General features: G+C 39.6%; 2 protein-coding genes across 2 annotated transcripts in view; both read left to right on the forward strand.

Annotated features, from left to right (window-relative positions):
* The window catches only part of LOC140241110 (voltage-dependent calcium channel type A subunit alpha-1-like), a 229002-nt gene that overhangs the window by 199635 nt on the left and 12576 nt on the right, over positions 1-16791 (forward strand). Inside the window, exons 41-42 of the mRNA XM_072320878.1 lie at positions 1715-1799; positions 15991-16071. Coding sequence (XP_072176979.1) covers positions 1715-1799; positions 15991-16071 — 166 coding nt within the window. The remainder of the gene's footprint in view (positions 1-1714; positions 1800-15990; positions 16072-16791) is intronic.
* On the forward strand, positions 9187-9492 carry LOC140241112 (uncharacterized). Its single transcript, XM_072320879.1, has one exon. It carries the CDS (start codon positions 9187-9189, stop codon positions 9490-9492), a length of 306 nt encoding a protein of 101 aa, XP_072176980.1.

A 16791-nucleotide genomic window follows, 5' to 3' on the forward strand; every position in this document is an offset into this window, starting at 1 on the left:
CATTCCTCTTTAACTTTGCCTACTATAATGCCCATCTTAACAGAAATTTGTAGAAGTTATACAAGTTGGAAAAACAGAATTCTTTCTCAAAGCATGGCTACCTTCGTGTCTGAGAATAACGTGGCACACAGGGTTTTTCCACCATGGCAAATAAAGAGTTAAAGTCTACCACCTTAATCCTGGCATCATTTCATATTTTACAAGCAATTTGAGATGAAGTACAGGAGAAAAGTGAAATTTTATTGTAATTTAGATTTTTTAAATGCACTTGAAACCACCCCTGTAGGTGGTTTCAGAACCTCATCAGATCGAATTGCCTTTGCCATGCTCTGTCTGTTTGAACATGGTTTAAATTACACTGAGCTGAAAGGCTGATTGAGGCTACTAGAGGAGGCTTCAGAAACTAGCTCTAACTTAACCAGTAGAGGACGAGTCCCAAATATACTCAGGCAGGGGTCTATTGGAAACGTGTGTTGTAGCAAAATCAGCCTGTCCTCAATGGGTTAGTGAATGGTCCAGGCATCAGTCGTTAACAAGATTCCTCAGTGTGGCTGTAGACAGTTGTACAAGATAGTTGTAGCAAAATCAACCTGTCCTCTACGGGTTTATAGTAAATGGTCCAGGCATCAGTCGTTAACAAGATGCCTCAGTGTGGCTCAAAGACAGTTGAACAAGACAGGGATTAACATGATTAGGTAATCAGTTGTAACAAGACAAGGATTAATAGGGATTAGGTAATCAGTTTTTGCAACACAGTTGCCAATCAGTGAATGAAGCTCTTCAGCTGATTGCCAATTGGCAAACACTACACAGGATGGGTTAATGATCATGACATGAGAAGTTTAGTGAGGGAAAAAATACTAAAGTGAAGGAAAAAATGTTCTACTCTACCTTATGAAATACTTGAAATGAATAGTACAATCATACTTTCTAAATTCTTCAGATTGGAAGTCAATCTATGAGATTATGGCTGGGGGCAAATTCGAAATTAGACTGAGAAAATAGGTTTACTTCTAAATCTATTAGATTTTGGTTTTTGATATAATTTTGGATTTGTTCATCATTTCAGTGTAATATCTATAAGGAGTGTGAATGCTGGGAGTCAATAGGGTTAACCCATTCCCGTTGAGGACGGGCTGATTATGCTCTAACACACATTTCCTGTAGATACCTGCCCGAGTATTCTCGGGACTCATCTTCAACGGGTTAAGGAGATATCTGTGAGCATTCAGATGGTTATTATACTACAAAAAGAAAGATGAACAGGCTACATGCCTGCGTTCCAACAAGATAATGGAGTTAAACTTGTTTTCAAGAGCTTTAAGTTTTTCTGGACAGGAATGACCTTAAATGCACTCAGCAATTTAACGATTCCTGATGATGCCCATGCGTGATTTTGCAAATTTCAAGGGATAATTTGTCAAGTTTTGGTTTTGATGTAAGTTGAGATACAAAGGGTCATTAACCGCTGCTAAACTCTGCTCCTTGTTCAACCATGTCAGACTGGCATGTCAAAGTGCAATCATCTCGATCTTCTGCCTTCATTCATCCATCCTCATTCTTGGAAAAGAGACGAGACAATGGAAAGGGGTTTGTCTTGTCAATTATACCTTCATCTTGGTGCCAATTATCGACCTTCTAAAAGTTTGGTTTTGGAGGGAGGATTCAAGTTGTTTTTGTTTCTTTACATTCTTATTCACCCATCTCTTTGTAGGCAAACGGAGAGATATCAGAGAAGAGGTCGCGACCCCGATCGAGAGCGTCACCAACGCTACAGGGAGACCCCAGATAACACCAGGGTAAGTTCAAGTAGGGTGACACAGCTCTGGTGCCGCCTCTTTGCTCAAAAGTTGTACGATGCTTACAAACACTGCTCCCCTCCCATCTCTGTCGGCCTGTCGATACCAGCACCGCCAGCATACCTGCATGACGTGAGGCCGATCCGATTTCTTTTGGCTCCTAATTTATGTCTTCATCTCGTGTTTACATCGTCAGGATTTTTTTTTTTCTGGTCCGTTTGCCTGATGGTGTGTTGTTGAATGTTCTGCTGAAAGAATGTGTAGTGATGATGAGCGTCTGTGCAGGGCTGAACATGACCACTTACTTTGTATGATGACCTCCGTGTCTTTATACCAAGATAATGATGCTCACTAGATAGTGTATGATTATTTGTATGAAGGGATGCTTGAGTCCACATCATGAGTGGCAATGATGATAATAAAGAATTTTTGTTGACATCTGTAGCTGTTCTATCTTGAAAACAGACACTTATTGCTCCATGCCAGTTATCTCATGTCTGTAAAGTTTGTTTACCAGTGTATACATGTTTGAGTCTGACAGAAACATATGAGCCCATGCTCCAAGGTTTTGGAATTTCAGTCTTGGGCTTTTGTCTGGTTATGAGAAGAGAATTTCATAGCCTCCAGGGTAAGGGTTTCTCCTCCGGCAGGCCATGAACAACAGCAACAATAGCCGAAATGAGATTACTGCACAGTGGCTTGTTATTATATGACATTTTCCGGGTGAGGTCACGGAGTGACCCAGTTGATGCAGTCCATGAATGGGTGCCTGTGTGTAGTACCGGTCCTGCAGATTAAGGTACCCAAAGATTGTGACGACTTTGGCCCAGGCACTTCCCATTACCAGACCCCACACGCATACCAACTCTAAACATCATTGATGTACGTTTGATAGGTACAGCAGGTGTCATTATACCTCCTCCTCTTCTTCCTCTTTTACTTCCATAATATTATTCTCCCTTTTCCTTCTCCTCCTCTTGCTTTTTGGAGATCCTCATCACCTTTTTCTGCTCTCTTCCTCTTCCTTTACCTCTGGCCTCATCATTTCCATAACATTTGCTCCTGCCGCAGTTGCTCCCATGGAATATCTGCACACTACGCCAAACATAAATTCTACCCACAAACATAACCCTAACCCTGATCATAATCTTCACATCAAATTAAACTGAATACCCATCACATCCCTAACCCTAACCCTGAGTCCTTGGAGAATATAAGACCAGAGCAATTGTCACGGGAGCAAAGGTCATGTCACCAGCCTCATCATCACTATTCTCTCCCTCTTCTTCTAATCCTTCTCTATTACCATTATCTTCATCATTATTATCTTCCTATTCTTCTTCCTACTCATCTCTCTGTTCTTCCTTTTCCTCCTCCTCTTCCTCCTCTTCATTTTCTCATTATCTTCCACCCATTATTTCACTTTCTGTCTGAATCTCACTGCATATCAAATCATATGAGACTTTCAAAGATACTTTTAAAGGATAGTTTTAAAGACTTGTAAAGGGAACTTTGTGCTGGGTGTTGCTGCATATATTGTAAGTGCAAGTGTCTTGGTTTGCCTTTAAATATTCATGATGTATGAATGCATAGGGTGCTGTTCATTATTCCGAAGGTTCGATATTCCGAAGGTTCGCTATTCCGAAGGTTCGTTAATCCGAAACACACTAATTCCCTATACCCAGAGGTTCGTTAATCCAAAAATGAAAAAGGGTTCGTTAATCCGAACATTTGTGGCGTTATTCCGAAGGTTCGTTATTCCGAAGATTTGTTCATCCGAAAATGAAATTCGGAAAAACGAACCTTCGGAATATCGAACCTTTTGAATAACGAGCTGTAACCGAATGCATAAGCTTATTCTTATAAGCTTATAAGAGTATTCAGAAGTCAGCGAGTTGATGACAATTTTCCAATTTATCATTACAAGCATACACCACACAGTATTTTTTTAGAAGTCAAGTAGCCCCATATAAGTCATATGGACCTTTTATCCCTCACTTCACAGTGACGAACATTTTCAATGCAACCATATAGTCACAGAAGAAAATTGAACCTTTAAAAATGTTTGAAAGGACTCTTGATTAAGCGTCACTCTTCCTCAGTGATGTTCCTAACTTGAGATTATGCAATTTCAAAGGTTTTCTTTGAATTGGTAGATGCACTCAGCTGTTAGATTATTTCCAGCACCTGCAGGGGTGCAAATCTTACACCAGTTCGCATACCCTCCCCCCTCCCACCACTTCCTTTTGAATACATGAACAGCATTCGGCACATTGTATGTACCCGCTAGAGAGAAGATGTGCCCTATCCATTTATCAGCTGATGTCTTTACCATCTGCACTCAGCTGCTGGAACAGGGGGAAAAGTCAAATTTCCGTCACATGTAGTTGATTTGGACAGACGCACGTTTCGTGGAATAATGCACACCGCCTGTTGATAGTGTCTGCGTGGGGAGATGATATATTGGGACGGTTGGCGTAGCTTGGAATGTATTCAGGAATCCCAGTAACACTTTGGAAAATGCTCACACAACACACAACAGGCTCTTGCAAACAGCCTGATATGGAGAGAATTGTCTAGCATTATTGACTTCTTTAGATCAATCTCCTAGTCTCTGCAAAAGGATTCATACTGTGGTTTGCTTTGGTGCACATATGCACCGATAGACAGTACTGCAGGCAACTCCCATTATAACAGAGTCCTCAAAGCCAACAATGTTCTTTCATTATATCAAAATTTTGTTATAGCTGAACAGTAAAGTATATCAAGATGTGTAGAGGATGATTTTAGGACATTCATTTCCATTTTGTTGTAACAAGAATTTCATAATTTGTCATGACCATGATCGTTTTAATGGGAGTGCACAATATCTCAGTATCTGCCATACCTGTTCAACACTCATTCTGAAAGTCTGTACCGGTACAGAGGTAAAAAATAAAGGCTCTTGCCCTCATTCACAGATCATTGCGGGTGTGTACGTGTGTGTGGGGGGGGGGAGGGGTCATAAAACACCCAACCCATTCCTTGCTTAAATGTTAAGTTAGATGACTCTGTGAAGACCAATGTTAAAGCAAGCTTTTTCTGTACGCACCCACTTCAGCTCGACATTGCGTATTGAGAAATTCCTCCAAGATATCCAGAGTTAGAGTGGTTTCTTTCTTCATTATCAAGTGCCGATGAAATGTGAGGCGAACAGTTTTGGAAAAGGTTTGAGGCCAAAGCGTGATTTTAATATCTCTAACCGCTTTAGTTAGAATTTAGCTTTGATTTAGGGGGTCAGAACTTGCCCAATTTTCAACATCAATTCCCTAGATGCCTTCCCCCATCCCTCTGTCTCTTGTCTGATGCTGGGACGTTGCCGTCTTGTCAGTCATGGTGAGATGTCCTTGTTAGTTATCTTATCCGCCATTATCTTTGATGAGCCAAAGTGACACAAGGACAGACAGGGTTTCTCCCAGACTTTCAAGTCTCCCGGTCTCTCTCTCCTCCTCCTTCCCCCCCCCCCTTGTCCCCATTTATCTGATCAGTGGCGGATGCAGGAGGGAGCTCACCTGGGCGCGCCCACCCCTTTAGTTTTGTTAAAATGAAAGAAATAAAAAGAAAAAAAAGGGGGAGGGCTGTGTGTGCCCCCCTTTAATTTTGTAAAGGTGCCCCCTCTTTACAGAATTCCTGGATCTGCCCCTGATGATGGATACTGCTGCCTCCTTTAGCCATGAAGAACCTCCCAATGTTTACAACCTTGGAGTGACCTCAGACTTGAAACGATTGGAAGTGATCAAGAAGGGGGGCAGGCAGGTGGTGGTGTGGGGTGGGGGGGGGGGGGAGGAGATCCAGGATGGTAGGAGGTGGTGGAGAGGGGCAGTGTGGATGGAATAAAACAAAGATTGAGAGCCAAGAACTAGAGCGATTCTCAAGCGTGTCTAGAAAGATGACTCTCTTCTGCTGCTGCTGTTGTTGATAATCATCAGATGACTCGATTAGAATGAATTCTGTCTGAATATTTCTTGACAGCCTTGTCAAAATGGCATCTGATGATTATGATGATTGTATTTGTCATGATGAGATCTTTATTACATCTCATTGACAAAATTGCCCTTCATCGATGTAGATAAGCACCAATTATTCAGAGTTACAGTATTAGTAGTAGTAGTCAAGAAGTGGTCATTTCATTTTTGTTTTATAGTCACACAATTCTATCACATTTGATTTTATGTACGTGTACTGATACCTGCAACAGGCTGGATGTGAAGGGATGGAGAAAGTTCACTGCTGTTAGAGTGCAGACCTGCCAACTGTTCTGGAATTCGGAGGAAAGAATCTGAATTTTGACCATCCCGCACTCTTGTTTCGATATGGTTCTCCAATTTTTCTCGAAAATTTTACACACACTCTCATAGGAAATGCTTTTCTTTCCTGTTTCTGAGCAAAATCATCCCTATTTTTCCAATTAGACAGGTTGGGAGGTTTGAGAGGGGATGTGTAAATCCTCTTTGAGTTTCAAGTATACATAAAAATGAAGAATTTTACAAATTTCTCGGAATATCTATAATCTAAGATTCCATGGAAATTTTCACAAGCATTTCCTGACGTTGCAGATTGAGTGACAATGGTGGCATAAGAATATTGTGGAAGTTTAGTGAATATAAACCAATTTTGTGCGCAATTCATATGCAAATCTTCTTAAATAACAGTGGGACTGGGCCATTAACTCAATTCCATTCAATTCAATTCAATTCAATTTCATTCAACTCCTGGATTGATATGTTGTAATTGGAAAAGGACAGTTATTCAAGGTATTGTTAGGACGATATCAATGCAATTCCTCCCCTCCCCCCACACTCACATACACACAGTGCATTTTGTAAGTGATGAGATGGTTTTTGAAAGTTGGCAGGTGGCCATTGGAGAGGTCACATAACACCATTCGTGTCTTGGCCACTGCGCTCGTGTGATGTGATGGCATCTCTTCTTTAGTCATAGCACCTCCTTTGCAAAATTTCCCAGAATTCCAAAAGATCTTTTTTTTTCATAAAAAGTTGCTTCTAACATAATTGTGTAAGTCAAAATGCATTCTTGCTATTTGCAGAGATAAATTAAATCATAACTTGAAAATTTTCTCTGTTAGTATTTGATTGATTGATTGATTGATTAATTGATTGATTTGAATTTATTTTAAATTTGTGTTAAAACAAACACAGCTGACTTTAATGATTATTACCAATGAGAAGCATTTTTTCTTTATTAATGTAAAAAAAAAATGGTATTTGTCAATGAAAGATTGGGATAACTTTTAAGGTAGGGAAGAAATTTGTTGAATATTTTGTAATAAAAGTTTGATTCCTCTGGGTGATTGGGTTCATGTACACCAGTGGCGCGAAGAAAAGGAGCCGCGTGCTTTGACAACCACACAGAACCGCCCGAGGCGTGTACACAAAGTTGGCATAATTGTGTTGCCATTCGTGCGGGTTGTGTAAACACTGGGGCATTCACAGTATTGTTGGGATATTTTCCATGAAAACAGGATGATTTTGATTTTACAAATAGCAACACTGCCAAGAAAATGCATGGCAGCCATGAATATCCTCTTTTAAAAGATTGGAAGGTAGAGGTGTCCTTCCCACCCCCTTCGTCCCGGATTGTAGTTTATGACACCCCTCTGTTGGTGTCTCTGTCAATATGGATTTTCCTGAAATTGATGAATTTTATCCTTTTTTGGTGGCACAAGAATTGTGATCCTATCCTTGTTGTCCTTTGCTGTTGGACATGAAAGAATGAATGACACCATTTTTACCAACTAATTCTACATATTGGTCAAATAGGAGGAATAAAGTCCAGAAATCTCTTGCATTCACTCATCTTGATGAACCATCTGGCTCTCATCATACATTCGCATGCAGATGTTTCACTAATGGAAACAATCAGTCATAAATTTATGTTGCCAATGAGGTACACTTTGATCACAAAAGGGCTCGCGGAACAACTTGATAGGGTGATATAAGGTGGAAAACTTTCCCTGAAGAAAATGTACACAGCAAGAAATGTTCAAACTGTATTCAAATTCTAACATTTGATTGATTGCCAAGGTAACATTCAGGAATTCCCTCAACATCAGGAAATTGGATATTTGCATCTGTTTCCCAGCCACAGGTTGAACCCTTTCGGATCAACTTCCGCTATCAAGTTTGTCGAGGTTTTTGTTTGTTGGTTGGTTGGTTGGTTGGTTTTGTTTCTCCACAAGGAGTAGCAGTGGTGATTAAGATGGTGATGATGTTCATGGAAATGATATTGAGGAAGATGAGAAAGGGAAAATGATAATTATGCACAGGCTCATGATACTGTCTAAGGTTAAGATGCAAGGATGATGATAGATATGATGGAGATGATGAGGAGGCAGATGATAATAAGGATGATAGTAAGGCAGTGGTACCGTAGCTGCAGTTAGGTGGGAGAACCTCTCTCACACTTCCCTGGTAGTAGTGCTAGCAGTGGTAGTGATGATGGTGATGATGATGATGATGATAATGATGATGATGATGATGATGATGGTGATGATGATGATGATGATGATGATGATGATGATGGGATGGGAACAATGATCATTGACAATTATCACTATGATATTGACATTGACGGTCTCCATGACGATGATGATGATGATGATGATGGGATGGCATTAATGATCATTGACAATTATCATTATGATATTGACGTGATGACGATGATGATGATGATGATGATGATGATGATGATGATGATGATGATGATGATGATGATGATTATAATGATGGGATGGCAGTAATGATCAATGACAATTATCATTATGATATTGGCAATGGCAGTCTTCATGACGATGATAGTGATGGTGACGAGGAGGATGATGAAGATGCTACTCATATTGAGCACATTATGATGCCAGAAATCTACCCTGCCAAATGTGAATATGAGGAATGAGAGAAGAATGATGACTTGAGGATGATAGTTTTCAAAGGCAATAGTAGGAATGGTGGCAAAGATGATGACGATCATGTTAGGGAGCAGGAAGAGGAAATGTCTGAAGGTGGTGATTATCGTGGTATCGTGGTAGTGGGTGTGGTTTATATGTAGATGATGGTGATGATGATGATGATAATGGCACTAACTGTCTCATAGAGTTGTAGCCCTAGCCTGTCAAATGTCTTACCATCATTAGTGATTTGACGGATTCATGAAAATACAACTAAGCTTGATACAACTTGTTTCCATACCTTACTCCTACAGGAACGGCCAATGCACGAGGTAAAAACTTTTTTCTTCAATTTGCATCTTTTAACCATTTTGGGTAGTATTTCAAAAATCATCTCAGTGAATCTTTTGAATAACAAAGAAGTTATCATTCTTAACTCCCTGCATGCTGACCCCACGGCCCTACCCCCTTCCCCCAATGATCACACCCCTGCAACATCATCAGACCCCTCTAGAGGATCCTGTGGAGGAACAGGACCAGTTCCATCCCAGCGAGGTGGACCTGGGCCTAGACCTGACGAGTCTGACCCGGTCCCCGACGCTGACTAGCATTTACGAGGAGGAGTACGACAATGCCTCCTACGAGCATGATGAGGGGGAGGTTGATTTGGGTGTGGAGGGCACGACGGCACTCGAAGACGGCGTGGAAGAGTCTGAGGTTTGCATGAAGCGTGATGACTTAGAGTTCTAGCTTGCGGATTTTCTAACCATATGGTTAAGTGATGGATTGACTTTGCTGTGACTAACATGCACTCTTGACACAGTAAAACAGAAGAGAATAGAAGACATGTCTTGATACATTATCATTTTTAATTTCCCTTTGTCAAATTTCAAACAGTCAAGACAGTTTGATTTGATAAAGTAACAGAACGATGAGGCCCCGACAGTGAGTGTGTACAACTTTAAAAAGTGTAAGCTTTTTTTCAATAACAAATAATTTGTCCCATTTTATTCACAAAATCCTATCACATTTAATAGTGGTAAAGAAGACTGGCCTTTATGTATTTACAAGTATGCAGGTATTTGCCATGAAATGAAGATGCTGTCATACATGCAGATTTAGTATTCTTAGCACAACAGGTTAAATGACAAATGCTATAGTAAGCATGCTTCGTAAAAAACACTAAATTCTTAATTTCAGAGGATTTATTAGCCTGAGAAAACTTAGTATCTCAGTCAATAGTTACTTAGACTTTTTGCAGTGAACGTAGGGAGATTGTATGGCAGAAAGTGCAGTGTTTTTTCTGGTAACAATGCCGTTTGCATCACGAGTGCTTGTGGTTTGTGTGAAAGTTTTCTTGAGCCAGAAAAACTGCTGTGCTTTGGAACATGTCTGTTTATATGGTGATGAATTGGAGTTCAGGTTTGCAAAGACTTAAGTGGTTGTTGTTGTTTTTTTCTTCCTGGTAAGTCACTTCAACATCTGTGTTCTGTTGGTGGAATGTTTATATATCACCATGAATTCCTGTGTGTCACTGATGCTAAGAAAGATTTACAGTAAAACAAAATTCTTTGAAAAGATTGTAATTTCACTGCCTTATACACGTATGCGCACATTTTTTTTTCTCAAAAGCAGCTAGTATTTTTAGACATTGTTTTCATCTAAATTCATTAGTAATGGCAATAAACGCTTGTCTAGACAATAACCGCACAAACAAAAGTTCATGGTGATTTTCAACAGGTAAAATTCATTTCCGCACACACACCCACACACACACACACACACACACACACACACACACACACACACACACAAAGACACAGTACTCACACTTACAAAACGGTTACAAAATCAAGTGGTTTTCCAAGAGAGGGAATGAGAATTTTTTTCATGCACTTTGCTTTATATGGTAATGCACTTATCGTTACCACGGAAACGTGCCAATCGCCTTGACTGGGATGGCTGTCTCTGTTTCCGGCGACCCACACGTCTTTCCTGACAGAACGACGCATCTCTCAGTGATTACTGGTTTCCAGCGAGACTTTGGACCGTTTTCACACAGGTCAAAAAACATAATTGCAGTGCTGAATTATAATTACGATTAATTTTACAATTAGAATGAATGTCCATACACATGGCCGAAGATGGCTACACTGACTCTTGCAGAGGAGAGGTGTGGCTTTTTCCAATTTCCCATCAACGGAGTGCAGTTTTTCTGCAGAAAGGTTCAAAGGTCACCATACACTCTGCCCCCCCCCCCAAAAAAAAAAAAATACAGTTTAGAGGTCAGTCCATACAACTGTTTCCTTATGGAGAAACATCGAGGGAAAAACACCTCCGGACCATCATTTTAAGTACAATTTGATCACCCTCCGTGATTCCAGTTTGCATACACACAGTCAAAATGCATCACTTGATTTCTATGATTCCAGCGATGCATCACTAGAATCGTGATTCAAATTACACTCCCTTGGTTCGTGTGAAAACATCAACCTTTGTCTGCAATACTTGTGGACCGACGACGATGAAGCGGGAAGGCGTTGAGGAAGAGGATCATAGGTGGCCAGGAAGTTTGGGAGGTTTTTGCGGCCAGAAAAATAAGGAAACATCTCTTCCTCTTTCTGACTGGTTGTCTGTCTGTCTGTCTGTCTGTCTTTCTCTTTCTCTTCATCTATTATTTCTAGTCACCACCGTGGGATAATATTGCTATATTTCCTGTTCTCCCCCTCTCTGTCTGTCTATCTGTCTCTCTCTCTCCCATCTATTAATCTATTCATCTTCATATCTATTCAATCTATCTATCTATCCTTCCTTTGCTTACATGTAAATATGAATATATATAAATATATATATTTTATATATGTATATATTCCTTTTCTATCTTTCTCCTTTTTCTCTTTGTTGTGGTTGTACAATGTGTGCAAGATGTGTAGGATGTAGGTAAAGACAACGAATAAAATGGTTCAATATCTGGGAAGTCCAAGTTTCCACCTGTGGTTACCAGCCACAAGCAAATTAATGTACAATGTTTGTGTGTTTATTTTTGTTTTTGCATTTGCGAAGTGCTCAAAACTCAGACACAAACTCTTTCCTTTCTTTTTCTCTGTCTAGCTTTGTTTTTATTTCTTCTTTGTCTCACTGTATGCCTTCTCACATTTCATTTTTTTCTCCTGTGTCTATCTTATTTTGTCCATATTAATCTGGCTTTTTCTATTGATCCTCTTTATCTTCATTTTAATCTCTCACTTTACTGTTGGAATTTGTTCCTGTGTATATGGAGGGATTATATTATATTAATTAATATATATATATATATATATATATATATATATATATATATACATATATATATATATATATATATATATATATATATATATATATATATGTGTGTGTGTGTGTGTGTGTGTCTGTGTGTGTGTCTCACTTTCTGTGTCTCTTAGTGCCTATCTCTCTCTCTCTCTCTTCTTCTCCCTCTATTCATTAATGTGTGTATGTTTCTCTTTGTTGTTGTTTTTTGTGTGTTTGTATGCCTACAATGTCTGAGCTGTCTGTTTCTCCTGCTATTTATGTGTTTTAATCTCTTTTTCTCACTTGTATACCTCTCTCTGCCCAACTCTCTCTCATCCTCTTCCTCTTTATATCTCATTCCTTCTCTATCTCTATCTCTCCCTCTTTCTTTCTATCTCTTTCTCCGTCTCTCTATCTCAGTCTCTCTCTATATGTCTCGCTGTTTGTATGTCTGTCTCCCGCCGAGCTGGCCGGGCCAAGCTGGTTCTGAGGAAGTGATAAATGTCACGATTGCATGCAATCGCCCAGTGTAAGATAATAATCAGGTCGGTCGCTGCAACCTGTCCAGACATTGTGCAGCTTTCAGTCCATATTGTCTGGACTGCGGATTGAACCTGACTCACGGGCTAGCAGAGTTCATTGAAAAGAAACTTGGCCTACAATTACTGGCGTGGGGTCACGTCTGAAATGAGGAAAATTTCCGGCCACTGCCCATTTCCCCTTCATCAATCTTTTTTTTTTTCAATTAATCCTTTACTTTATTTTGTGCCTATAATACAGATATATTTAGCAATAATTTTCATATCAATTTTTTCAGCAATTTCCTGCGAGATGAAGCCACCACTATAAATCTGTTCACATACTTTCTCCTTTTCTCTGTATGTTGTCTAGACTCTTACAAGCATTTCCACTTTGTCACTCCAGTAAGTTTGGTAAAATTTGGATATGAAGAAGTTGATCTTGATAATGAATGCGACCCCCAAGTCGGAAATGAAACCATCTTCTAGTGAATGATCATGTTTTCATTACCCTTAAAAGAATGGGATGCAATGGCTATCAACGATGATAGGAAGAAAAAAAGACGGAAAAAAGTAGACAAAAACTGGAAGACATTCTAAAATTACTCAAACAAGATCATGTGTCACACACATCAATCGTGATTAAACATAACTTTTGAATTGTTTTTAATTTTAGTGAAAGTGTCTTTCATGATTTCATTTGGTTCATGTGAAAATGAATAATGTTTGTGACTAGAGTATGTCTCACCACTTAGAATCTAGGAAAGCGTTGCCATGGTGTTGCTGTTGTTTTTATAGGGGGGATGTGTTTTGGGCCGAACGGTTCCTATGTGCAGGAAATCATTATTGGTGTCAAAAGTTTATGAAAACCTTCAATTGATCAAAACATTTGTTCCTGATAGATTCATGTAAACACTATCATTTTTTTTTTCTCTCTCTCTCACTGGTGGAGGAACCTGCGCAGTCGTCAAATCCATCCTGTCAGAGAGAAAAAAATATCGTCATTTCCTCATTTTTTTCCTCAACTCAGAAGACCACTTACCATCAGCCTTTCAATCAATTCAACCATTTGTTCTCAATATATCACCGAACAAAACCAGCATTTGCTCATTCATTGGAATCTATGAAGTGTAAATCTCAAATGTATGTCCAGTGTTTGGCAAACTCTGTCTGTATGGCTGTTAACCTAAGGTCCTGAGATGCACTTCAGAAAAATACAATTCTCTTGCTGCACTGGAATTGTCAGATACTCTTGTGTTCTGTGTACATCCAGTTTGTAGATTTTACCATTTGAACATCTTCATGTATTTATTTTCAACATGTAACATTCAAATAATTTTCATTGTTTTTTTATTGTGACAGCAAATCTGTTTGTTTATGTCTGTCTTTCTGTCTGTCTGTCTGTCTGTCCATGTCTGTTCATGTCTGTGTGTGTATGGTCTCCTCAACCATTTAAATGCTGCGATACTTTCGATGTTTATGAGGTTAATGTTTGCTCTGATGGATCCGTGACATCTTTGTCGGCAAAAGTCTCTGAAATAGATGTTTTAAAGAGGTTTATGTTAGACCAAAAATGTCAGTGAAAGATTTAAAAACCGATTTGAAACAACAGAGCACTGAGAGAGAGAGAGAGAGAAAAGAGAGAGGAGCAAACTAGAAAATATATCCTTACTATTGTATGCATCATTCCTTTTTTATTGATATTATTTGAGGGAATTTCACAAGGTCAAGTGATACTCCCAAATCCAGCAACACACCAAAATATTGCATCCCGTAACAAAAAATGCACCGCACATCATCTCTGGGATGGGAAATTGCCGATTTTACTTCCTGATAGAGAATGTTCTTACCCCTCTTCTATTGCTGTAGTTCTCCATTGAAAATCTAACCACAAGCACATTTGTAATTATGTGGCAGATGCAATACCACATACTACTACAATATATTTGCTGTGTGTGTAATTCTGAAGTGGGGCAGATAGGACTTAAAACACGTCTGACTAACATCACTCCAGTTTGCTGTTGCACAAGCATGTGTGGTGTGCACAAAACTGACATGCACATGTGATCGTGAATGTTTTTTGAGTTTTGGAACTTATTGAGCAGCTTTATAATCTTATTCAAACATATTTGAGTGCATGAAGAAGTGACTGTTGTTTTTTGAATGCAGAATGATCCTTGGTCAGTCTGGTGATACCTGAGAGGCATGGAAAGAAGCAGTGTGTAAACCATGTAGGAAACATGAATTTTGTCAGTAGTTGAAGCAAATGCAAGACAAAATGAAACATTTTCTCCAAATGGGTGTTAAGTGGTTGAAGAAATCCAAAGGAGGCCCGAAGGAGTTTACTTTAGAGAGGTATCTAGCATATTGCCTCGTCACTCAACATCTCCATCATCCTAATTGGTCGACTAAGGTTGGAGTGACTTGCAGTCTATACATACCCCTTCAAAACACCCCACCCCTTACCCCACCCCTCTCTTGATCCCCTCCCCCCCCCCCCTCCCACCCAGACTTAATGTCTGACCATCTCCATCAGGTCCCCTTCCCTTTCCCTTCCCCATCACAACTCGCCGCTCATCCACTCTCCTCTATCCTGGAGAGGGAAAAAAAATGTTGCCATGGCAACCGTGTCCTCTATCATCTCCACCCCCCTAGTTTCATTTCCTGCCCCGTCCGTAACCTCTATCTGTCTTGTCCAATCACCCGCCTCCTCCGTCTCGGTCTCTGTCCAGCTTTCCACGTCCACCCGACTCTGATCATCCTATCTCCCCATACCCCCCCCCCCCCACACACCCCACCCCACCGTGATTTGCACATCTTTTGTCCTTTCAATCTACCTTTTCACCAATATAAACCTCACCCAAAATATAGAGGTCCTCGTGTTCACGCTTTTATGATTACACATTCACAAATACACACACTTATAATACACATTTATGTCCATTTAGAAATATTATTTTAATGTTGCTTTAATTCACATAATATCAAGCATACAGTTTTTTTATGTATTCTTTCGAAGAACAGCATCTATTCTAAATCCTGCTTGCCCTCCATTTTTCTTCGTTGTATTTTGTTTGTATTCTTATCGTTTTTGTTCCCATGTTCTTTTCTACTTCAGTTTCACTTTTGCTTATCTTGATTTTTATCCTTGTGTTCTTCCCTTTCATTTCAGTTACTGTATGCCTGAAGTATATGGGCATATTTCTATGACTCCATATAACATTTCTAAACTCATTTCCAAAAGTAAAATATTCAAGCACACATTATTCTTGAGATGCCACACATGCACTGAGGCAAGATGTGAGTGCATCCTTTGTTTGTGCAATGCCTGGTTTAAAGGGAATCGTTTGTATTAACGTCGTGCGAGGCAATGCCCGGTTTTTTAAGGGAATCATTTGTATTAACGTCATGCGACACTGTGTTTCTTAATTCGCTCCAGGCCATTGAGATGTCGGACATTCGGTACCGAGAGCGAGATGTGGAGAGAGGGCGGGGCAGCTCGATGGATAGAAGAGACCGGGTAAGGATGGTCCGCCGGTGACAGTGACTGTCGCTCGTCAAAACTTCCCAGAGATTGAGTACACTCCCCTCAAGTGTTATTGATTGCATTGTGTGGGTGTGGTGTGGTTTGTGTGTCACTTACCTGAAGATTTACTGGCATCAGAGCCTGGCTCGTGTAGACTTTATAGCATATTATTTTGGAGGAACGCATGTCACCACCACTGAAATCATTTTGAATGAGTTCATTTCCCATCCATGACATCGTTACCAGTTGAAGTGAATGCTGAATGGTGTGTGTATGTGTGTGTTTTTCCACTTCTGGTGTTGATTTACTTAAAGGACATTGCGACTAATTGCATGACAAAACCATGAAGTCAAGATTTCCCCGACACATTGAAGAAAGGCAAATGAGTGACATGAAAATGCTACAAATGTTTGATGATTTTACACTGCTCAAGTCTTTTTTTTTTTTTTTGCACAGATGATAAATTGCAATGAACAGTGACCAAAGTTTTGTCAATATCTCCCTCAAAAAATAATGCAAGAATTGTCAATTTTTGTGTGTTTGAGACCATTCATGTCTTATAATCCAAATATCTTGTATTTTACTGCATATAGTAATATTCATACTTTGTGTCGTACTTTAACTTGCTTTATTCAAACTTGTCATTATGTATACTTTCTTTTGGTCCAACCCAGTGCTTTGATGCAATTTTTGCACAAATATCCCATCACTTTT

This window comes from Diadema setosum, chromosome 17 (assembly GCF_964275005.1).
Source record: "Diadema setosum chromosome 17, eeDiaSeto1, whole genome shotgun sequence".
Lineage (NCBI taxonomy): Eukaryota > Metazoa > Echinodermata > Echinoidea > Diadematoida > Diadematidae > Diadema > Diadema setosum.

Bases quoted from the DNA above. Each gene is read 5' to 3' on its own strand.
- LOC140241112 (XM_072320879.1), top strand. From the start codon at position 9,187: ATGCTGACCCCACGGCCCTACCCCCTTCCCCCAATGATCACACCCCTG.